Genomic DNA, 23,949 nt, shown 5'->3' on the forward strand with positions numbered 1-23,949 from the left:
CTAGGTGACCAATTGAATTACAATTTACCCTAATAGACACTTGAACCAGCGTATCACCTTGGTCAGAATTGGCGCCCAAAAGGTGCCCAAAGGGCGGGGCCCATACTCCTTGGTAGCTAGGATACAGTATGCACCCCCACTGATTGTATACCTCCAGCTGGTGGGGGGGGGGGGCAGAGTCAATTTAAGTTTTACTGCATAAACAGCAAAATGGCAGTTCAACCGGGGTGGGGCCGCTCTGGCTAAATAGGCCCTTACAGTAACACCCCCCATTTATGGTATATTTGTTAAAAGTGATTTGTTAAAATTGACGAACCATTATTGACATATTACTATTAACTAAAGAGCATAGTTTACATTAGGGTTCACTCTCTATGTTGTACAATTCTGTGGGTTATGACAAATGTGTAATGTCATGTGTCCACCCTTACAGTATTATACATAATAGTTTCACTGACTTAAAATCTGTGCTACTCATCCATCCATACCCCCTCCCAACCCTTGGCAACCACTGATCTTTTTATTTTCTCTATAGTTTTGTCTTTTGTCTTTTCCAAATGTCAAGTAATCGGAATCATATAGTATGTAGCGTTTTCATATTGGCTTCTGTCACTTAATAATATGTTTTTAAGTTTCCTTCATGTCTTTCTGTGGCTTGATAGCTCACTTCTTTCTGGTTCTGAATAATATTCCATTGTATGGATTTACCAAGTTTATCCATTCACCTGCCGAAGGATATCTTGATTGCTTCCAGGTTTTGGCAATTATGAAGAAAGCTCCTATAAACATCTGTGAGCAGGTTTTTGTGTAGACTTAAGTTTTCAGTTCATTTAGGTAAAATATCTAGGAGTGTGATTGCTGGATCATATGGTAAAAAAAAATTTTTTTAAGACTTTACTTGTTTGTCAGAGAGAGTGAGAGAGGGAGAGAGAGCGCGCACACAAGCAGGGGGAGGAGCAGGGGGAGCTGCAGAGGCAGAGGGAGAAGCAGTCTCTCCACTGAGCACAGCCCTGTTGTGGGACTCAATCCCACAACCCTGGGATCATGACCTGAACTTGAGGCAGACGTTTAACTGACTGAGCCACCCAGGTGTCTCCATATGGTAAAATTTTATTTAGCTTTCTAAGAAACTGCCTGTTTGTCTTCTAAAGTGCTGTACCATTCTGCATTCCCACCAGTGATGAATGAGAAATCTTTCTGCACATCCTCACCAGCATTTGGTGATGTTGTTGTTTTAGCTTTTAACCATTCTAATAGGTATGTCTTATTGTTTTAATGTGCATTTCTCTAATGTGTGATCATGAGTGTCTTTTCATAATGCTTATTTGTCATCTGTTTATCTCCTTTGGTGAGGTGCCTACTCAATCTTACTCCTTTTTTATTGAGCTGTTTACTCTTTTTGAGCTTTATAAGTTCTTTGCAATTTTTTGGATACAAGTTCTTTGTCAGGTAAAAATTTTCTCCCAGCTCGGCTTTTCATTCTCTTAACAGTCTTTCACCGAACACAAGTTTTTAGTTTTAACAAAGTCCAACTTACCAGATTTTCTTTCATGGATTGAGCTTTTGGCATTATATCTGAAACCCATTTCCAAACTTAAGGTTACCTAGATTTTATCTGTTATCTTCTAGAAGTTTTATAGTTTTGCTTTTCACATTTATGTCTGTGATCCATTTTGAGTTAACTTTTGTGAAAGGTGTAATATCAGTGTCTACATTCATGTTTTTTTATATATGGATGTCCAGTTGTTCCAACACCATTCACTGAAAACACCATCCCGGCATGCCTGGGTGACTCAGTTGGTTAAGCATCTGCCTTCAGCTCAGGTCATGATCCCAGGGTCCTGGGATCAGGCCCCATGCTGGACTCCCTGCTCAGCAGAGAGCCTGCTTCTCCCTCTCCCTCTGCCTGCCGCTCTGCCTCTCTATCTCTCCATCAAATAAATAAATAAAAGTCTTTAAAGAGGAAGGAGGGAAGGGAGGAAAGAAGGAAGGAAACATCATCCCTTCTCCAGTGGATTCCCTTTGTTCCTGTGTCGTAGATGGTTGACTATATTTGTATGGGTCTATCTCTTGGTTCTCTATTCTGTTCCATTTATCTATGTGTCTGTTCTTTTGCCATTATCACACTGTCTTGATTACTGTAGCTTTTTAGTAATTCTTAAAGTCAGATATCGTCAGTCTTCCAACTTTGTGCTTCGACAATATGCTATTTTGAGTATTTCAACTATCCATATAAACTTTATAATCGGTTTGCTGATATACACAAAATAACCTGCTGTGTTGTGATACAGACTACAGTGAAGCTATATAGATCAAGTTAGGAAGTGTTGACATCTTAACAATATTGGATCTCCCCATTCGTACACATTGAATATCTTTCTCTTTACTTTGGTCATCTCTGTCTTCTTTCATCAAAGTCTTGTAGTTTTCCTTACTTTGCCCTTGTCCATATTTTGTTGGATTTACATCTAAGTATTTAATTTTTGTGCTAATATAAATGGTGTTACATTTTCCATATGAAATTCCAGTTATTCATTGCAAGTATATAGGAAAGCAGTTGACTTCTGTATCTTAACCTTATATCCTGTAACATTGCTGTAAGTGCTTATTAGTTCCAGGTCAATTCTTTGGCATTTTCACGATATAGGACATTGTCTGCTACTACTACCCAGAATCTCCTCATATGTCTCTTCCAAATCATAGATTTTTTAAAATTTCAATTTGTTTCATATCTTGTGATGCTTTTACCCTTTAATCTAAAAGTCACAGAATATATTGTAATACACAGATTTAAACTAACTCATTTCTAAATTTAATTACATATTTCATCTGGTCTTACTGAAATATTATTTGTATGATTTTCAGCTGAATGAGGAAACCCAAGAGTATATACTGAATCTTTTCCAACGTTATGTTGATGATGGTTTACATTTTATTAATAAAAAATGTGGCCAAGCAATCCCACAAGTGGACATCAGCAAAGTTACTACACTCTGTTGCTTATTGGAGTCTTTGATACTTGGGAAGGATGGAGTTAATTTGACAATGGTATGAAAGGTTTTTCTCACTGCTATAAGGCTAGGAAAATGAGATTGTTGTATAGATGCTTTGCAAATAGCTAACTAAATTTTCTATAAAATGATTATTTGATTTTCAAGTTAAGTTTTTAAAGGAGTAATGATCGTAAATAGATTCATAGAATCTCAAAATTGGAAGGAATGTCAGAGAACCTATAGTTTACTCTTGTAGTCATTGTTTAAATTCCCTATAGTCTGCAACACATTCTGCAACACATTCCCAGTATGTGTCTGTCTAGCAGCTGCTTAAATACCTTCATGCAGGTATAAACAAAGTGATAATAGTCCACTGAAAGACAACTTTGAGCTTTTTTCTACATATCCCTTGCCATTCATTTTCTTGTACTAGTATAAAACATTGCTCTGTGGACTACTGAGTCAACTCTAAGAAACATATACTATGCCCTTTTTAAAATGCATGCATCTCAACAAAAGAAAATAACCTTCAGGCTTTGCAATTTAAGGATTCTTGTTATATTAACAAATAAAATACTAAAACTCTTTCTCTTTGTCTTTTCAGGAACAAACAAAACTGAATACTATGCTATGTCAGACTTTCGTATTCTGTTATTTATGGTCTTTGGGTGGTAATCTAACTGAAAACTACTGGGATTCTTTTGATACGTTTATTAGAACACAATTCGATGATAATCCTGATGCCAGGGTAAGAACCAAATAAATTTCATTTTAACATAATAACTCTGAATCATTAAAATTAAATTTCAAGACTAAATTTTTGCAAGACTTAGTTCTACAACAAATAAAAATCCTTCACTAAAAGAATTTATAAAATTATCCACTTTTTAAAACCATAGATAGCATTTATTGTATTAAAATTTTTCATAATCCTCCCCAAGTCATATGAAGAAAGTAAGGTATAAAAGAATGTTAAAACTCCCTACCGTAGGGGTGCCTGGGTGGCTCAGTGAGTTAAGCCTCTGCCTTCAGCCCAGGTCATGATCTCAGGGTCCTGGGATCGAGTGCCGCATTGGGCTGTCTGCTCAATGGGGAGCTTGCTTCACTCCTTTCTCTCTGCCTGCCTCTCTGCCTACTTGTGATCTCTCTCTCTCTGTGAAATAAATAAAAAAATTTTTAAAAAAATCTCCCTACCATAAACAAATACTGAATTCTAGTTAGTACATTTCTTTTTCACAGTGTTACGGTTTGACAATTCAGAATTTACTTTCTATACGTTTTAAGTTTGAGCGAATGAATAAATATGTTGAGGATAATGTCAACCAGGTTTCTCACTGTTAGAAAAAGGATTTACAAATGTGGAAGGGGAGATATTAGAAGGCATCTGTGTTCTTGCATTGGAATTGGAAGTCTTGGTTCTCATAGATCAAAAAATGTATATACATATATGGAAATTAATACATATATTCATATATACATTAATTTCCTAGTTCTGTGTGCTGATAGGAACTAGAAGAAAGGACAACTCAGGAGCAATGAATAGACCTTGTATGCTAATTTCTAAATACTGTTCTCCATGAAAGGGAACCAAGGCTCTGTAATGAAATAGTTGGACTAAGATAGGGGAAAGTATAAAATGAGCCTAGAACATCTTCTTATGGCAGGTAGCAAAGAAGTGCTCCAAGAATGGTCACACATCTCAAAGGAACACAGGAGCCAGTTTGAGGGACTCCTGTTGACCAAATCTAGACAGATTTGAGCATCAAAATAAATAATAATAGTACGGGATTACAAACCTTCACAAATCTATGAGTTGATATTCAGAAAAAAATATATACCTGAATAAATAAATAAATGAGGGAGAAGGAAGAGTTCTTTCTTTTCTTTTTAAATTTGTTTATTTATTTATTTATTTATTTATAATAACACATAATGTATTATTTGCTTCAGGGGTGCAGGTCTGTGAATCATTAGTCTTACATAATTCACAGCACTCACCATAGCACATACCGTCCCCAGTGTCCATCACCCAGCCACCCTATCCCTCCCTCTCCACCCCCCAGCAACCCTCAGTTTGCTTCCTGAGATTAAGAGTCTCTTATGGTTTGTCTCACAGAAGAATACCATTTAATCTACATAGAAGAAATGATGGAGTTAGAAAGTCATTACTTTGCTGCCATCATGGTAATAATTGATTTAGGCAAGAATCATCAACAGATACTAAAAAATGTGGGTGAAAGCTTGATGACAAACAATATTTATATAGTTTCAAAGTGTCTCCTACAAATTATTGATTAATTGCAGAAAGAAAAATAGTATTGTTAGAGTAAAGAAACCTTGCAGACACTACTTTAAGAAATCAGTTTAACATCATCAGTATTAGGGCAAACCCATGCCTCCTGATACAGAGTGCTGAGAAGGACACAACCTCACTTGTGAAGTATTCCTTTCAAACATGCATGCCCTGAATTTAATTATGGGAATGCCCCTAGAATACCCAAATTGAGGAGCATTCTATAAAATAAACTAGCCTATATTCTCCAAAATGTCTGTCATGGGAGACAGAGAAAGCTGAGGAACTTTTCCAAATGAAGGAGCTTAAGAGATATAACTAAATACAATGCACTATCCTGTGTTGGATCCTAGACTGGGGAAAATATAGCTGTAAGTGGCGTTATTAAAAACACTGACAATATTTGGATTTGGAATGTAAATTAGGTAATAACATATCACCATTCAACTTTCTGATTTTGATCACTTTAATGTGACTATATAAGAAAATATCCTTGTTCCTTAGGAAATACACAGTTACTTAGAGTAAGGTGGAATAGTGTATACAATGAACTCTGATAGAGTAGGAAGAGCAATAATAAAGCAAAGGGGGCAAAATGTGAACAATCAATCTAGGTAAAGAATATATGGAGTTCTTTGCACTGTTCTTTCAAGTTTTAAATTATACAAAAGTAAAAAGTTACCTAAAGAAGAAAAAAATTCCCTAAGAATCTGAGCTTTATGGATTAGGACCTTCTAGTAGATATGAAACCTTTCTGGATCCCCAAGATGATTGTATCACAATTGGACAGGATGGGCTGTTTTAAGGACAGTTGGGAATTTGGGACAAACTCTGGGGGAGCCTGCTTTTCCCTTTCTCTCTGCCTGCCACCCCCCCCCCATTTGTGGTTTCTCTCTCTTTCTCTGTCAAATAAGTAAATAAAATTTAAAAAAAAATTTTTTTAGGGACGCCTGCGTGGCTCAGTGGGTTAAAGCCTCTGCCTTCAGCTCAGGTCATGATCCCAGGGTCCTGGGATCGAGCCCCAAATTGGCTCAGTAGGGAGCCTGCTTCCGTGCCCCCCCACCCCCCTGCTGCCTGCCTCTCTGCCTACTTGTGATCTCTGTCAAATAAATAAATAAAATCTTTTTAAAAAAATCTTTAAAAAGAAAAGAAAAAGGGAAGCTTTTCATAACCTGGCCCCTGTCTGTGTTCTCAGATTCATCTCTCACTGTACACACTGCTCTTGTATTTCCCAGTATGCTTGGCACTTCCCATGTCTTCAGCCTTCTTTTCACCCTCCTTCCCCATCCCATTTCTTCATTGCCCATAGCACTCCTGCTCCTCCTTTAAGTCTGAACTGTAGTGTCACCACCCTTTGGAAGCTTTCCTGAATCTCCAACCATCATCATAAAGCTCTCCTGCAAGTAGAAAGGAGTCATCCTGCCTTTGTAAATGTACTAACTTCATTGGAATCTTAATTCTCTATAATATTAACTGATATGCTTCTGTTCCCCCATGTGAATTTCAAGGTCATTAAAGTCAGAGACTGGGTCTTGAATTCAGCATTTGCCTCTACCACCAAACACAGTAGCTGGCAAGGATTAAGCCCCTGAATGTTGACTTGAATTGAAAATGCTTTACAATTCTAATCTAACGTGTCTTTGTTTCCCTAAAAATTTTATTTATTTGAGAAAGAGAGAGAGAGAGAGAGTGTAAGCCGGGGAAGGGCAGAGGGATAGGCAGACGCCCTGCTAAGGGAGGAGCCCAATGCCGGGATCAGTCCCAGGACCCTGAGTTCAGGACATGAGCCAAAGTCAGACACTTAGCTGACTGAGTCAAACAGGCGCCCCCTAATCTAAGGTTTTAAGATAATATATCAGGGTTTTTGTGCATTGTATTGCATGGTTATGTGTAAAGTATTAGACTCTGATACCTAAGAAAAGAAAGGAACAAAGAAAAAAGAAAAAAGAAACCCAAATACATTCATATTCTACGACTGCCTTTGTTTATGTGTGAATTTCCCTATTGCTGCGTGGCAATCCAATGAAAGTGGTACTTGATTTTATACTTCAGCTTCCCAGTTCTGGTGATCTGTGGAGCATTCACTTGGACTTTGATACCAAACGGCTGGATCCCTGGGAACGAATCATACCCACCTTCAAGTACAGCCGAGATGTTCCTTTTTTTGAAATGCTCGTCCCCACAACTGACACAGTGCGCTTTGGGTATCTAATGGAGAAGCTGCTGGCAGTCAGGCATTCGGTGCTGTTTACGGGAATAACTGGTGTTGGCAAGGTAGGAAACCTATCTGAAACAGGAAGATCTGTCCCCAAATGAGGGCATGGTGGACTTAGAGTTATAAGCCCCAGAAATAACACATTATTTTTCAGACAAAATTCTTTTGAATTCTGATCATTTTCCAGGAAGAATGTAACTATGCTGAATCTGTATTTATCTTGGGGATTACTCCAAAGTTTGCCAGTTTCTGAATATATTCTTGGGGTCAATACCACATAAATCAGAGGACTTGTGGACCAGCACGTTTTAGGTTTGGGGGCTTTTATGTCATATCCCTTGGAATTTCTGAGCCTGCCACCAGACAGGATAGGGTGGGAATTGGTCAGAACAGTTTGTGTCCCCAGCGGACTATTGATAGAGGTCAGTCTGTCCCCTCCTGCCCATATACTTCTACCCCACACAACAATGGTGTTTGGAAAAAGTAGAGTATAGGGGGGAATGTTGATTGTTTGTCTGCTTGGCTTGGGGACAGTCCGCATAAACAGAGATTCACTACTGATCCTCTATATTATTTCAGTTTTTTTCCTTCTCTTTTTTTCCCCTCTAAGTTATTTTTAAAAGAAGTTTGAGTTCTTCTAGGACTCGTGCTACCAAATCGACTTAGGTAGGAACCAAGCAAACTTAGCAAAACTTTTGCTAAGATATAGCTGGTTAGAATATCTCTTTGGCACTGATAAATATAATTAAATGGACTCTCCAGGAAGAAGGTAGACATTTTGATCTAGCTTTAACCTATCTCCTTCATCCTGTCTCTTACTCTTTGTACTGGATTATTACTGATGTGGACAACTGAAAGATATACTGAATATATATATATATTAACATATTTTTTAATTTAAAGTCTGTCATTGCAAAAGGATTGTTGAATAGAATTCAGGAATCAGCTGGCTATGTTCCCGTTTATCTAAATTTTTCTGCTCAAACTTCATCTGCAAGAACACAAGAGATCATTGAGTCAAAACTGGAAAGGAAAAGAAAAAATATACTAGGTAAGAGTGAACATTTTTATTTGTCTCACCCAAATTATTTATCAAACCAATAATCACAAAAATACTTTATGTAATAAAATTACAAATGGGTACTTTCTTTGCTTAATTTATTTGAAGGGGATTCTGTGAGTGGCATTCTTTCCTGTGCTGTACATCCAGATATCTTACCGGTAGCACACGGCAGTTCATTTGTCATTACCTTCAACCTGGAACATCTTCAGTCTCTGCCTCTCTGTGGCTGTCCCTCTCCACACACGCTTTCAAGCCTGCATCATTTCCCTTTATTTGAAACCAACCAACCAACAAACCACTTTGTATCTGGTGCACTGAGTTATCCCAGTTCTGCAAGGAATTGGCTCGAAACTGTCTAGGTTTTTTCTTCAGTCAGTGCTTTCAGCCAGGCTTGTGGGATCTCCCTCATCATTCCATATTAACTGCTTAAATAAATAGCTTAACTTTCTGGTCATTTGCAGCTACTTTGAGTCAGGTCTAATGTAAAGTTTCAACCCCAAACCCAACGTAAGGCTCCTCCTCTCTTCTGTCGTGCACCTGGTTTGTGGGTCATGGCCCTGGAGGTGGAGCCGGGCGTAGGGTGCCCTTTGGCCCTTCCTGACCCTCCCTGTAGGAGGCTCTGGTGTGTCAGGATGGGAGGAGGGGAGGACAGGACAGTGTTCCCCCTAACTGGCATTATATGGGCTTCCGTGTGGATTGTCCCTGCTTCTCTTGCTAGTGCCGAATGACGTCTGTGCTCTCTGTGTGGCAGGCTTCCAGGAGCAGCTCCCCGAGGAACTCCCCAAAAAGCTGTGCACAGGTCAGGCATTGGCCTTCCCATTGGAAGCTTCCATAATGTTAGGAATCAGAGTCCCAGCCCTCACTCGGGCCCACCTTCAGCCGCTTTAGTGCCTCCTCTCTATTCCCTTTCCCCTACTCTGGTAGGCACAGGGCAGTGGATGCGTGTCTCTCTGGTGGGAGACCAATGTCTTTATGAATGATTCTCTTTGAATCCCTCCCCACTCCTGTCCTGCTGCTTGGCTTCTGGAAGATAGAGTGGGGCACTGAGTTTGCCTTGGTTCCTTCATTGTTGGTAAGAGCTGGATGCCAGAGTGGGTGGGGTCACCTCTGCTTAGACTGTTTTCTTTTCTCTGTCACTACTCTTTTTTTTTTTTTTTTGACTAGTGTGTATATTGATGTTCTCTACATTAAATATGACATTGTGAAGTTCTACCGTACTGGATTTCCCTTTGATGTGTTCAGGATGCTTTTCTTTTTTCTTTTTTTTTTTTTTAAGATTTTATTTATTTATTTGACAGAGAGAGAGAGATCACAAGTGGGCAGAGAGGCAGGCAGAGAGAGGGGGAAGCAGGCTCCCCGCTGAGCAGAGAGCCCGATGCGGGGCTCCATCCCAGGACTCTGGGATCATGACCTGAGATGAAGGCAGAGGCTTTAACCCACTGAGTCACCCAGGCACCCCGTGCTCAGGATGCTTTTTAATATCCAGCCCTGTTTTCCCTGTGGCAGGTGGTGCAGTGGCATTTTTGTGAGGAAGCTTTTGGAGTACTTCTATTTCCCGCTCTGAAAAGAAAATGACCTTCCTCACCCCATGCCAGGCCACACAGTTGGGGAGGACAGTGGCAGTGACTGGGATTGAGAAAGATCCAGACCTGACTGGAGAGCTAGCATCATCCTGCCCCTCTGGGAGAGAGGGTGGGGGCCCACCTGACAGTTTGGGTGCCTCAGCCCCATTCACCTCTCCCTGCTGGGGCCCTCCTCACTCGGAACTGAATGAATTACAACCTATGGGGTGTTCAGAGCCCAAAGCCTTACCTGACCTTTGTCTTACATTTTCCGATGGCAAATCTTAATTCTTAAATTCATTTTATTCCCCAGGAGCCCCAGGAAATAAACGAGTTGTGATTTTTGTTGATGATTTAAACATGCCCAGACTGGATCGCTATGGCTCTCAGCCTCCAATTGAATTACTTCGGCAGTATCAAGATTTCGGTGGATTTTATGACAGAAACAAACTCTTTTGGAAAGACATACAGGTCACTTTAGGTTTTAAGTTACTTTGTGTGTTTAAATGTAAACAGTAAGAAAAGATGGTGCATTTGTTTACTAAGGCTGCCATACAAAATACCACAGACTGGGTGACTCCAACAATAGATTTATTGTCTCCTAGTTGTAGAGGCTGGAAGTCTGAGATCAAGAGGTCAGCAGGGTTGCTTTCCTCTGAGGCTTCTCCCCCTGGCTTACAGATGGCTGTCTTCTCCCTGTGTCTTCTCATGATCTTCCCTCTGTATCAATGTGTCCAAATGTCCTCTTCTTATAAAGACACCAGTCATACTGGACTAGAGCCCACCCTAATGACCTCATTTTCACTTAATTACCTCTTTAAAGACCCTATCTCCAAATATAGTCTCATTCTGAGATGCTGGGGCTTGGGCCTTCAGCATATGATTGGGCATGGGTAGAGGAGGACACAATTCAGCCTCTAACCTATAGCCTTGTTGTTTTTTTTATAGGTGAGTCGATTTATTTAATTGATACTAAATTCTTGCCCTGCTTTATTTGGGAGATTCAGGAATAAGTGAGATAGGCGTATCTCCCCAAGGGGTGAGCTTCAGGGGGTAGATGAACACAGGTATTTATAATGCAGGGTAATGAGCAGGGAGAAACTGGAGGGAGGCAGGGTGGGCACTTCTTGAAGCTGAGAGAAGTCTTCCCAGAAGATGATGTTGGAGGAGGACTTTGCAGTCAGAGCATGGCAGAACAAGGGAAAAGAGCATTTTGCATCTCGAGGCAGGGAGCATGGAACACCATGGTGCTATGGAATGTGGGCACCAAAGTGGCAAGAGATGCAGAGGTCAGCCCAGGGGGCCATGGTGCCATGACAAGAAATGTGGATTCATAGATGCACAGCCTCTGGAAGAACTGTCATGGAAAGTTTCCCTTGGCGCGGGGGAGGAGTGGTCTAAGAGAAGGCAAGACCAGAGGCAATTACAATATCATGTATCAGTCAGTTGAAAATGTTATGACCAGAGGCTCATAGGAACCGAACTCTGTATTTCCCCCAGGAACAGTGGTTCAGTGTGTGTTAACTCAGTGTTCCAGTGATTTTTATAGAAACATAACTACCACAAATAACAAGAATTGACTATACTTAATATTTGTTGAACGAATATCTTCTAACCTCACATACAAATTCTTAACCGTTTTTGAAGATTACATTCTTACATAGGTGTGTTTCCACCAATAGATGCTTTGGCTGAGTGACCTCGAGCAGCTTAACCTCCCCGGGTCTTGATTTTTTTCATCTACAGAATGAGGGTAAGGGTAGTGATCTCCTGGGTGGCTGTGAGGTTTAAGTGAGATAATGTGTAGGAAGACATAAGGTAATGCTGTCACGTGGTAGGTCTTTGGAAAAGGGTTGGTTTCCGTCCCGCCACCGGTATGGGCAGCTGTCATTTCCTGCTTGGCTGGGTGACTCGTGTGGGTTTCTTCCCGCCCAGGATGTCACGATCGTATCAGCATGTGCACCCCCAGGCGGGGGCCGCAACCCCGTGACTCCCCGCTTCATCCGCCACTTCAGCATGCTGTGCCTTCCCATGCCCTCAGAGCACAGCCTGAAGCAGATTTTCCAGGTGAGTGTGAATTTAAACCTCGGCAAGGGGCCAAAAGAAAACATGTCTGTTCCCAAATTCCCACAGTGAGAATAGGTTGTGGTGTTTCTGAGGAGCCCACCTGTCCCTTTTCTGAGCAGAAAGCAGGTAAACACAGGGGCATCTGCTCAGTAGCTGACCGGCGGCTGCATCACTGCCTCTGTGTTGTGGTCCCAGGGCTAGTTTCCAGAATGCAGAAAGACTGCCAGAGACTTTAAAGAAAGCTGTATCGTGGGCCCCTGACACTTAGCATTCAGCAGACCCCATCCCCGCCCCGCCCCCGCCCTCTGTGCTCCTCTCTTACTTTACCAGCTCCCCATAGGCCGGCAAGCTCAAGTGCAATGCACCTGACCTAGACTTCATCGCCTCACTGCCACCATCACCTCTGACAAAAACAACCACCCGTACTTCTTGCACCCCTACAAACTTCCCTAAGGGGCCATTTCCTCAGCCTTTAAGTGGGAAAAATAACCATACCTCCCCACAAGTGCTTAGCAGAAATGTTCAGTAAAAGGTGCAACGTTATTCTGAGTAGGATGCTGAGAGAACATGAAGCAGCACGACTAGAGCGAGCTCGCCATAACCAACCACAAAGGCTCATGGAGACGATAGCGGGCTGAGCCTTGGGGGACAAGAACGGGCAGGGAGGAACAGATCCCAGGAACAGAAGGCACATGGGCAAATGCAGTCACAGGGGCAAGAAATGGTAATGTGGGCATATAGGTAGAACAAGACTTTTCAGTGACTGGTCTGGAGAAGCTGACTTGGTGGGTAAATGGCCGAGGAGCCAAAGAGGGGCAGTGACACATTCACACATGTCTTAGCGTTTCCTTACTGAAAATGTATACACCAAAAATATGCATCACTGTACATTCTAAAGGTAAACTGAGCAGCACACAACAAATTCAATTGATAATGTTGTCATCAAATTAGATGTAATTTCTAATCAGAAAGGTATAACAGCGGTAATTGAAACCAACAATCAACTCCATGAACTACTCACAGCGTGCTCATGGCAAAGCATCCTGCCCCCAGACTGTGGGAATTCTGGCTCTAGTGCGTAGTCTTAGTAGAAGCTTTTCAAAGTTGTCGATTATGTCAGGTAAGCCAGACCTTTGAATAGAAGACCAAGCTGCGGTCCTTAGTAAACTCTGAAGAGTTTACTCCTAAGTAAACTCCTTAGTTTACTCCTAAGAGTTTACTCAACTGATGAATATCAGTTGAGTAGCCTTTAATTTCATTTCTTAAAGAGATATTTACTGACCATGTACTGGGTGCCAGACATTGGTATTACATTTTAAACAAAGAAGATACCATCCTTGTCCTCACGGGGCTTCTACCATGGAGACAGATAATAAACAGATAAACAAACTAATGTGTATTATATTAATAACTATATATTAAAAACTGTATGATATGGTTTATATATATTTGTAAATACAAGTTTGTAATGGATGGCGAATAAACAGACTAGATTTTAATTTTTTATATAGTATATATATAATATGTACAGTAAAATTTTTATTTTATATATTTTAAAATATATTTTTATTTTTTATATATTTTGAGATGCTCCTACCATATGGAGAATGGGAAACTCATATTGGGGGCCCAGGAGGGGGCAGCTCAAAAGATATTCCTTGTAAGCTGCTGAAACTAATGTTCAATGAGGAAGCTCATTGAAACAAATACTTGAGTTTATTTTAAAATCCTATATGAAAACCCAAAATCTAAAGTCACAAGGACTGACTTACAAGCATTGATGTGCATTCTGGTGCCTTCCCATCACCATTGTGAAGGAAATTTACCTATTTAAAAATCTATAATAATTGTCCCAAGCATCTGGGGGCAGCAAGGTAGCTAATAAATATGTACTCAGGGATGGTGGCAAGTTATATATGAGAAGATGAGAGAGCCATAAGAGACACTGACAGAAGGAGTCAGGGAAGGCCTCTCTAAGGAGATGACAGGCGACCTAAAACAGGAGTGAAGAAGTGCCTGCCAGCAGAGAGCCCTGAGGAGGAGGGTGGGGTGGGATAGAGCTGTGCAAAGGCCCTGAGGAGAGGAAAGAGCCTGGGTGGTTTGGCCTGTGCGGCTGGGTCACGGTGAGCAGTGGGGAAGAGGGCAAAGTGAGGGGCTGGGCGAGTGAGTCTGGACTGACAAGAGAGGGCAGAGCCTGATCTTTCTGACTGAAGGTAACTCAAGGGAGACAGGAGTGGAAATGGAGAGGCCAATAGGAGAAGGAAGGGCTGAAGAAGCCCAGATGAATGAGGCAGGGCTGGAATGGGGTGATGTCCAGGAACCAGAGAGATTCAAGACGGGCATTCAAGCTTGACTGTGAGGACAGAGAATGGAAGGTGTCAAAGGAGACTTGCAAGTTCCTGATCTGAGTGTGGGGTAAGGTCCTATGCTGAAACCGGGAAGCTGAAGGAGGGGCAGGTTGTAGTTACAAATAAGTTGCACTTTAAACAGACGCGAGGTTGAAGTCTATGGACCTGTTGGTCATGGGCCCATAAATATCAGAGAGAGGCCCTCGGCTCACTTCCAGATGAGTTTGGGCACCCCACAATGACCTTCTGGATCTACGGGGAGCAGAAGTCTAAATTATATGGAGAGTAAGTGCGGTCAGTTCAATGGTCAGATACACATGCTTCTCGGGCATCACCAGACTATCTCAGAAGACAGGAGTAAGCCCATCCTCGGGGACATTTTCTGAAGTGAATGGCAGAGTTTTATCCCCCATAAGTCCTTGCATTGGCATTTGGCTTTCTAATTATTACTAGAAAAAGCATCATCAGATCTGGAGTATTTGAAAGATGATAAATTTTTGGTGTTAAGAACAATCTAACCCTCTCACATTATGTTCCTTGTTCTAGGCCATCTTAAATGGCTTTCTCAGTGACTTTCCACCAGCTGTAAAGCAAACCGCATCAAACATTGTGGAAGCCGCAGTTGAGATTTATAACAGAATGAGTATTGATCTTCTGCCAACACCGGCCAAGTCCCATTATGTCTTTAACTTGAGGGATTTATCCAAATGTGTACAAGGTAATGTATGGAACCCTCATTCTCTGACCCGCACCCTCCCTTCATTTCCATTCACCCCAATCTCTCAGGAGAATTATATGTATGAGTGTCTGTGCCCCACCTAGAAATCCCATTACTTGTTCCCTATTCAAGCCACCCTCTACCCCCACCCCGGCCTTGACAACGTCACAGCTGCCCTCAGACCATCAGCTTCCCCTTCCATTTCTTGCTCCCAACTGATGACCTGTCTTTTTATTTCACCAAAAAAAAAAGAGGAGAAATTGAACCAGAACTACCTCATCTTCCAATTATCCCAGACCACCTGCATCTGCCTCCCTCCTACTGCAGTGGCTGAGTTGTCCCTGCTCTGGTCACATGCCAGTACCCCCTCTGACACATTCAGTGTCCCCCTCCTCTTCAGCCTACTCAAGGATTTTACTCCATGTTGTAGGGTTCATCCTGTCTGCCATGCATACATACCTATTCGTAGAGTAAGTATTCTCCCTGTCCCTCTCTGCACTGTATTGTGAGAAGTGCAGGGTCCCCAGAGAAAATGAACACTTCAAGGACTGCTTTACATCACTGCTTTTGTTGTAACTTGATATTATTTGAACTGCGTTTATAATTATAACTTATATTAATACAAAGACTAATCAGAGTAATTTGGAATAGAAGCCAGAAGGACCAAGGGCATTTGGTGTGGACTGAACATTGGGAAAGAGTGAGAGAGGGAATTGGTGTATTGAAAATAGTATAAAGGTCAGGGGTGGGGGTGGGGGGACTTACTGGATGAATATATATGTATATTAAAGAGATCCGACACTACTCGCTTAACGTGTTGCAACCCAATGTAATAATGAGATGAACATAGCCTGTACTGTGAAGTCTGACCACTTCACGTGTTCAATGAAAAAAAATCACAAAACAAGGCAAAGGGTTTTGTCAGATAATGTATCCAGTTTTGCTTTCAGAAAGTGAGATCACCATTATCGTATGTGTGTACACACACTAGGGAAGCACCCACTTCTGGTAATGTAGGGATAAAGCTGGACTTCAGGGTTTTCTAGTTAATTGAACTGTTACTATATATTTCACAAATGTAGAAGTTTCCTTTTTCCTCTTTCTTGAAAAACAGGTATTCTCCAGTGTGATCCGGGAACAATAAGAGAAGAAATACAGATATTTAGACTCTTTTGCCATGAATGCCAAAGAGTGTTCCATGACCGTTTGATTAATAATGAAGATAAACACTATTTCCATACTATTTTGACAGAAATGGCCAGTAAATATCAATCATTATTTATCTTTTTATTTTTATTTCTTTGGTGGGGGGCCTAGAAAAGCAATTTGATTTCTATAAAGAAAAATTAAAATGAACTTAGGTAAAGTAAAGCAAAATGAATTTTAGTCATTCATGGGTAAAAGTTTTTCTCTCCAGTGATTCAAATATGTAGAAATATATGAAATATTAGGAAAATCATTTTATTAAAATTCAGGAAGAGTTAATATCTTAAATGCAGTATGGAATTTTAAGTAGAAATGGTAAAGTAGGAGAGCCAGGATTTTGTCTGGTAAGAAGCCATGGTATCTCTAAAGTACCTCTGATTTATTAAATATATATTCAATATCTACTACTTAATAAAATGTTTATTAATATTAAACATTCTTAATCTTAAATCAAGAAGACTATCAACCAAACTAAAATGGTGTGGTATCAACATGGCTTTCTCTCAACTTTCATTTACTAGTTAAGCCTTCTAAGTAAAGTAACAGCTGATACTATTCTGTGTATCTTATTAAAACACTCATTCAAGCTTATCATATATTACAAATTGGTTTTGTTTTTTGAATAGACAAACATTTTGGAATTGCAATTGGCCTGGAATATTTTTTGACTAAACCCATCATCTTTGGAGACTTTATTAAGGCAAGTATATACTGTTGAATTGACCTGATTACATTGGAAGATAAATAAAGCACTTACTATTTTACAGTTCAATTTCATATTCAACAAGAATTTTGTACCTGTGAAGATTAAAGATCCAGACAGGAGTCAGCCAACTATGGCCCAGAGGCCAACTATCCCGTTTTTGTAAATAAAATTCTGTGGGAACACATTTACTCTCATTGGACTGTGTGCCCTTCTTTCCTGTGGTTGCTTCTGCATGACAAGACAGAGTGGAGTAGTAGCGACAAAGACAGTCTGACCTGCAAAGCCTCAAGTTCTTATTATCTGGCCCTTCAGAGAAACAGATTGCTGACTCCTGCTCTAGTCATATTCGTTTTGGTAATAGTTTGAATCAGAGACCCACCAGGTTTTTGATTTGAAAGGAAGCACAGAGGGTTAGTTTCTTAATGTGGGGCTGCCAGTCCCTTTACCGTATTCCGTGTTCGCCTCAGCTGGTGCTCACATGCTTCCAGCAGCTCAGTAGGTAGCCGTGCTGCCCTCCTTGTTTCAGGGTAGCTCTCATCAGTAGCAAAATTTTTCTTATGTTATGCTCCTCAATTTGCACCCCCAATAATGTGTACCCACCAGCCCTAATTTTACGTTCTAGAATGGCCTTGAATAAGTCTTCCATCTAACCAGCCTATCTATGTTGAGAGGCAACCATCTCGTTTTACCAAGTTGGCTCTTGTTTGGGTACAACATTCCTGGTGTCTCCAAGGAGGCAGGGGCTACGTCTGTTCTGTTCACCCTAAATCCCCAGCTTCCTGCACAGAGCTAGGGTAGCTCTCAGTCAGCGCTGGTTAAAAGGACAGACTTATCTTTATATTGTGTGTATACAATTATAGTCACCCTGGTAATCCTTGACAAATAAAAAAGATAAATAATTTATGTAGTATATCTATTTAAATGTGTTATTAAAAACAAAGTGCAAAGTTTGTTTCCAGGTGGTGGTTATATTTCCTGTGTGTTTCTATTGATATAATCACCAAATGGGGGGATAAAGCAAAGGGAAAGAACTGTTGGACCCTTCTTGCCTTATTCTGGTCAGTGGCTCCAAATGGAAATGCCTCTAGGGCAGTTGCTGCAGCAAAGAAAAGACCTCATGACAGGTCCACACAGGACCTCAAACAGGAACTAAGTTCCTTCTGGTTTACCCCAAATTTCATTCTCCCTGATTTATCTAACCAGATGACTGCTGTGTAAAAACTACATGTAGTTCCAGCATGATTGTTTATAAACAGAGCAGTCTGGCATGCATCATTTTCAGCTCATTTAGCTTCTCCGATATCAGCGGCCTGAGAGCAAAAGTACAAAACCAAAGTAAGGTATAGCGAGAAAAACTGGAAACCTATTTCTGAGCTTGTGTGTGAATTTTATAGCAAAATTCATTGAAATTCCAATGTACTATTTGAACTTAAATGAAATGGATTTTCAGTTATCCATGAAAATCTGAGTTTCTTAGTCCCATTTCCTTGGTTTGAAAGCCTTGCATGTAAATATATAAAATATGCATGCAACTGATTACATAGTAACGTGGATAAATAATGTCCCATCCTAAGGTTACAAATGTTGTGTGTGTTCCTATATTGTAATTGATCTAACTTGGTCCCTCTCCCTTAAATCATCTTATAGTTTGGAGCAGATAAGAGTGATCGGATTTATGATGACATGCCTGATATGGAGAAAATCGCAAATGTTCTAGAAGACTATCTTGATGATTATAATCTTATAAATCCCAAAGAAGTAAAGTTGGTGTTCTTCCAGGATGCTATAGAACATGTTTCAAGGTATAGTAGTATAACGTGCTCAATAATGCATCGATCTAATTTCTTTTGTATTAAAAGGTAAGAATTAAGTCGTACAAAAGTCTTTAAATTGATTGCTAGATGGACAATGGTCTATTAGCAAATCTTGCTATAATGTAAAAGTTATTTTATATGTGTGTGTGTGTGTATGTATACATATATATATATACACACACCTGTATATGTGTGTATATCTATATCTATATCTATAGATAGATTTTTTTCTTGTTAAGAAAGAGGAAGAGAGAGAGAGAGAGCAGGGGTGGGGAAGGGTAGAGGGAGAGAGAGAATCTTTTTTTTTTTAAATATTTTATTTATTTATTTAACAGACAGAGATCACAAGTAGGCAGAGAGGCAGAGAGAGAGAGAGGAGGAAGCAGGCACCCTGCAGAGCAGAGAGCCCGATGCGGGGCTCGATCCCAGGACCCTGGAATCATGACCTGAGCCGAAGGCAGAGGCTTTAACCCACTGAGCCACCCAGGCACCCCCGGAGAGAGAGAATCTTAAGCAGGCTGCACGCCCAGTGTGTAACCCAAAGTGGGGCTTGAGCTTAGGACCCCGAGATCATGACCTGAGCCAAAAATCAAGAGTCCAACACTTAACCAACTGAGCCACTCAGGTGCCTTTTTTATATGTTTTAAAATATATACTTATATATTTTAAATATATTTTAAATATAAGTGTCATGAACTTTCTATGAAGTCTAAGGGGTTATTTTTGTTACATATTAATAGGTTGTTCTTGTTTGTTTTCGATGCCCTGTCTCATTACCAAAAAAAGGATCTAAGGTAGTTTACAGAGATACATGTATAGTACAAGACTGCTTACATGCACGCCTAAAGAAAGAAGGGGCTCAAAATTATAGCAAATGAGTGACATCCAAGGATTGTAGATTCCATCTGCTTACCCGTAAAAGTTTCCTTTGAGAGACATCCCTGACAAATAGGTATCCCACCTGAATATCTGCAGTCCTTGGGGCATACACCACTTCATTTTTTTCAAATTTTAATTCCAGTATAATTAACATACAGGGTTGTATAAGTTTCGGGTGTACAGTACAGTGATTCAACAATTCTGTACAGTACTCAGTGCTCATCATGACAAGTGCCCTCTTTGCCACCCATCCCCTCCCCCTCTGGTAACCATCAGTTTGTTCTCCACAGTTAAGAATCTGTTTTGTTTTGTTTTTTAAATTTTTTACTTTTTAATTTCTTTTCAGTGTACCAGAATTCATTGTTTATGCACCACACCCAGTGCTCCATGCAATACGTGCCCTCCATAATACCCACTACCAGGCTCACCCACCTTCCCACCCCCTGCCCCTTCAAAACCCTCAGATTGTTTTTCAGAGTCCATAGTCTCTCATGGTTCATCTCCCCTTCCAATTTCCCTCAACTCTCTTCTCCTCTCCAACTCCCCATGTCCTCCATGTTATTTGTTATGCTCCACAAATAAGTGAAGCCATATGATAATTGACTCTGTCTGCTTGACTTATTTCACTCAGCATAATCTCTTCCAGTCTTGTCCATGTTGCTACAAAAGTTGGGTATTCATTCTTTCTGGTGGAGGCATAATACTCCATAGTGTATATGGAGACCACAACTTCCTTATCCATTTGTCCGTTGAAGGGCATCTTGGTTCTTTCCACAGTTTGGTGACCGTGGCCATTGCTGCTATAAACATTGGGGTACAGATGGCCCTTCTGTTTACTACATCTGTATCTTTGGGGTAAATACCCAGTAGTGCAATTGCAGGGTCATAGGGAAGCTCTATTTTTAATTTCCTAAGGAATCTCCATACTGTTTTCCAAAGTGGCTGCACCAGCTTGCATTCCCACCAACAGTGTAAGAGGGTTCCCCTTTCTCCACATCCTCTTCAATACAGGTTGCTTACTGTCTTGTTAATTTTGGCCATTCTAACTGGTATAAGGTGGTATCTCAATGTGGTTTTGATTTGGATCTCCCTGATGGCTAGTGATGATGAACAGTTTTTCATGTGTCTGGTAGCCATTTATATGTCTTCATTGGAGAAGTGTCTGTTCATGACTTCTGCCCATTTTTTGACATGATTTTCTGTTTTGTGTGTGTTGAGTTTGATATAGATCCTGGATATCAGCCCTTTGTCTGTACTGTCATTTGCAAATATCTTCTCCCATTCCGTGGGTTGCCTCTTTGTTTTGTTGACTGTTTCCTTTGCTGAGGAGTCTGGTTTTTTGTCTCCTTTTTCCCCCTTTGCTCATTTGTTTTGTTTCTTAAATTCCACATATGAGGGAAATCATAAGATGCACCACTTTTTAAAGTGCATCTGTGTACTGTTGGACAATTCCAAGTATTAAAATGACACTGCAAGGATAATGCCAGATCTGCTCCCTGTGACATCTGGTATCTGTCCCATCCTGTGAAGCAGTGACAGTAACAGCACTCAGCATGAACATAAAACCATGATGTGGAGTATCTCCTTTAACTGTGATAATGCCTCTCTGTGCCTCAATATCCTCATCTCTCTACAAATAAGGCTCAGAGAATGTTTCAGCAGCCATATTCAGCGACTGTGACACTTGGTAGCTTCATGAGTTGGTGATCTCATGGTTCCCAGTGGTTCTGTCTTGGGGTCTCAGTGCAGTTAAAGTCAGACAGCAGCTGGAACGCCTGGTGCACCTCTGCCTCAGTGCGCACTGCCCGGGTCCCTCCAGCATGGTGGCGGCATGTCCGGGCTTCTCCCTTGGCTCCAGGCTCCCAAGCCTGTGCACTGAGAGCCGTGGTAGAAGCCAAATGGCCTCTCACGACTGAACCTAGGAAGTCACCTAGCATCATTTCTACCATACTCCATTAGTCAGAGGAGTGACACAGGCCCACCCTGTTCACAAGGGGCCAGAGACTCTATTTCCTGATAGGATTAAAGAGCTAGTAGGACCAGGGGCGCCTGGGTGGCTCAGTGGGTTAAAGCCTCTGCCTTCAGCTCAGGTCATGATCCCAGGGTCCTGGGATCAAGCCCCGCATCCGGCTCTCTGCTCAGCAGGGGGCCTGCTTCCCTTCCTCTCTCTCTGCCTGCCTCTCTGCCTACTTGTGATCTCTGTCTGTCAAATAAATAAATAATATCTTTGGAGCGCCTGGGTGGCTCAGTGGGTTAAAGCCTCTGCCTTCGGCTCAGGTCATGATCCCAGGGTCCTGGGATCGAGCCCCTTGTCGGGCTCTCTGCTCAGCAGGGAGCCTGCTTCCTCCTCTCTCTCTGCCTGCCTCTCTGCCTACTTGTGATCTCTCTCTCTGTCAAATAAATAAATAAAAATATTAAAAAAAAAAAAGAACTAGTAGGACCAGAAATAGTACTGCAGCCATTTTTGGACAGGACAGTGTACCACAGAGAGAGTTGGTAAATTGTCCGAAGTCCCCTAGCTAGTGAGTCACAGGCAGAGAATCGCATCCAGCCCTTTGACTCTAACTCAGCTGCAAGTGCCGCCACCCAAAATGGATCCACTTTTTGCATTACAGCTCTCCAAATATTTGACAATCATGACCGGCTCTTAGCTTTGTGTTCTCCATGCAGAATTAACCCAGATCTTCCGCTATTGTCTCTTAGGGATTATTTTCAGCCTCAATATACGAAGCACTTGATAATTTCTCTATGTTCCACTTAAAGTGGGACACCCAGACTTGATAAGGCATTCCGAGCAATCCACAGTGTGAAGTGTGTGCGAGGACAGATCTCCTGTGGTCTGCTAACACAGTGAGACTGTAATGACTTTGTTTTTTTCCCCTGTCAACTACATTTTAGTGTTGCATCTTGTTAAGTTTGGCTGTTAAATCCTAGGACTTCTTTTTCTATAAACCATAAGCAATCAGGTCTTTTACCTTTCCTATACTCCTGCTGTTTAATTAACTCTAATTCGAAAATTTATTTTTGTCAGCACTCCAGTGTAATACGGTAGTTTGTCCCTGGGTTGTCGAGATACCGTTTGCTCCTCATCTGCCCCCCCCCCCCCGCCAGCACACTCGCACTCTGCCTCCTGACAATGGTTATCCTGTAGCTCACACAAGCCATACGCCTGCAAAGAAAAAATAACAGCAGTACTCAGTCTGAGAAACTTCCTGGAGAATAGACCAGGCCATAGGCAAAGTCAGCTTAATTTTATTTATAATCTTTCTGGATTTTGTAAAAGAAAATCACCAGGCTATGCAGGGGATTGCTTAAAATATTACAGGAGGAAATTAATAGCCATTTGTAGAATGGAGGAGATTTGATTTTCAGATACACAAAGGGCAGCTATGTGAATAATGACGTAGACATCTTTTTCTAAAGAGGATCAGTAGTTAGGAATTAGAGTAAACAAATTTCTGCTTTTAAGAGTTTTTAAATACCTACTGCGGCATAGCAGTGAAAAGGGCTTCATTATGAACATGAGTTATAGAACAATTACTAAATATTCAGTAATTTAGCAGATATTACATTTCCATTTGTTGGTGACATTTTAGACTTTTTTTTTTTTTTTTTGTATAGGATAAGTGGCTAAAAGCCTTCTCAACTCAGAAAAAAATTTTGTTTTTACTGTAGAGCCTGTGTTTTCAAAAGGCAATTTGCTCCAGGCTGTTTCTACTCATTACATATGCCCAAAGTTGTCACCGTACTTCCAGGATGTAAAATAGATCTCTATGAAAATCTAAGCCACTAATTAGGACAGCCATCGCTTGCCTACTACAGTAGAGAAAATGTAACCTTTAAGGATTTCTAATGGAGGGAGTCTTCTATCTGTGGATATGTAAGTTGACAGAAAGAACAATACTGGAGGCAGAATGCACAAGTTATTTGTTTCCAATAATCTAAGATGAAAATAATCAAATTACTGTGATATACATGAAACAAGGAAAGGGTAACATATAAGGTACAAGATTTTTATAATAGTCAATATTTCATCCACTGTCAAACGTGCACATTATGGAGAACAATAGCAAAACATTATTACA

At 40.9% G+C, this 23,949-nt stretch overlaps 1 protein-coding gene across 1 annotated transcript in view; it reads left to right on the forward strand.

Annotated features, from left to right (window-relative positions):
- The window catches only part of DNAH6 (dynein axonemal heavy chain 6), a gene marked incomplete at its 5' end in the record, with an annotated part of 237,936 nt that overhangs the window by 98,080 nt on the left and 115,907 nt on the right, over positions 1–23,949 (forward strand). Inside the window, 10 exons of the mRNA XM_080813644.1 lie at positions 2,866–3,048; positions 3,598–3,741; positions 7,339–7,560; positions 8,405–8,552; positions 10,440–10,597; positions 12,062–12,193; positions 15,088–15,259; positions 16,374–16,520; positions 17,092–17,165; positions 18,819–18,973. Of these exons, the coding sequence (XP_080669770.1) occupies positions 2,866–3,048; positions 3,598–3,741; positions 7,339–7,560; positions 8,405–8,552; positions 10,440–10,597; positions 12,062–12,193; positions 15,088–15,259; positions 16,374–16,520; positions 17,092–17,165; positions 18,819–18,973 (1,535 nt within the window). The remainder of the gene's footprint in view (positions 1–2,865; positions 3,049–3,597; positions 3,742–7,338; positions 7,561–8,404; positions 8,553–10,439; positions 10,598–12,061; positions 12,194–15,087; positions 15,260–16,373; positions 16,521–17,091; positions 17,166–18,818; positions 18,974–23,949) is intronic.

Source organism: Martes martes (genome assembly GCF_963455335.1).
Source record: "Martes martes genome assembly, chromosome: 9".
NCBI lineage: Eukaryota > Metazoa > Chordata > Mammalia > Carnivora > Mustelidae > Martes > Martes martes.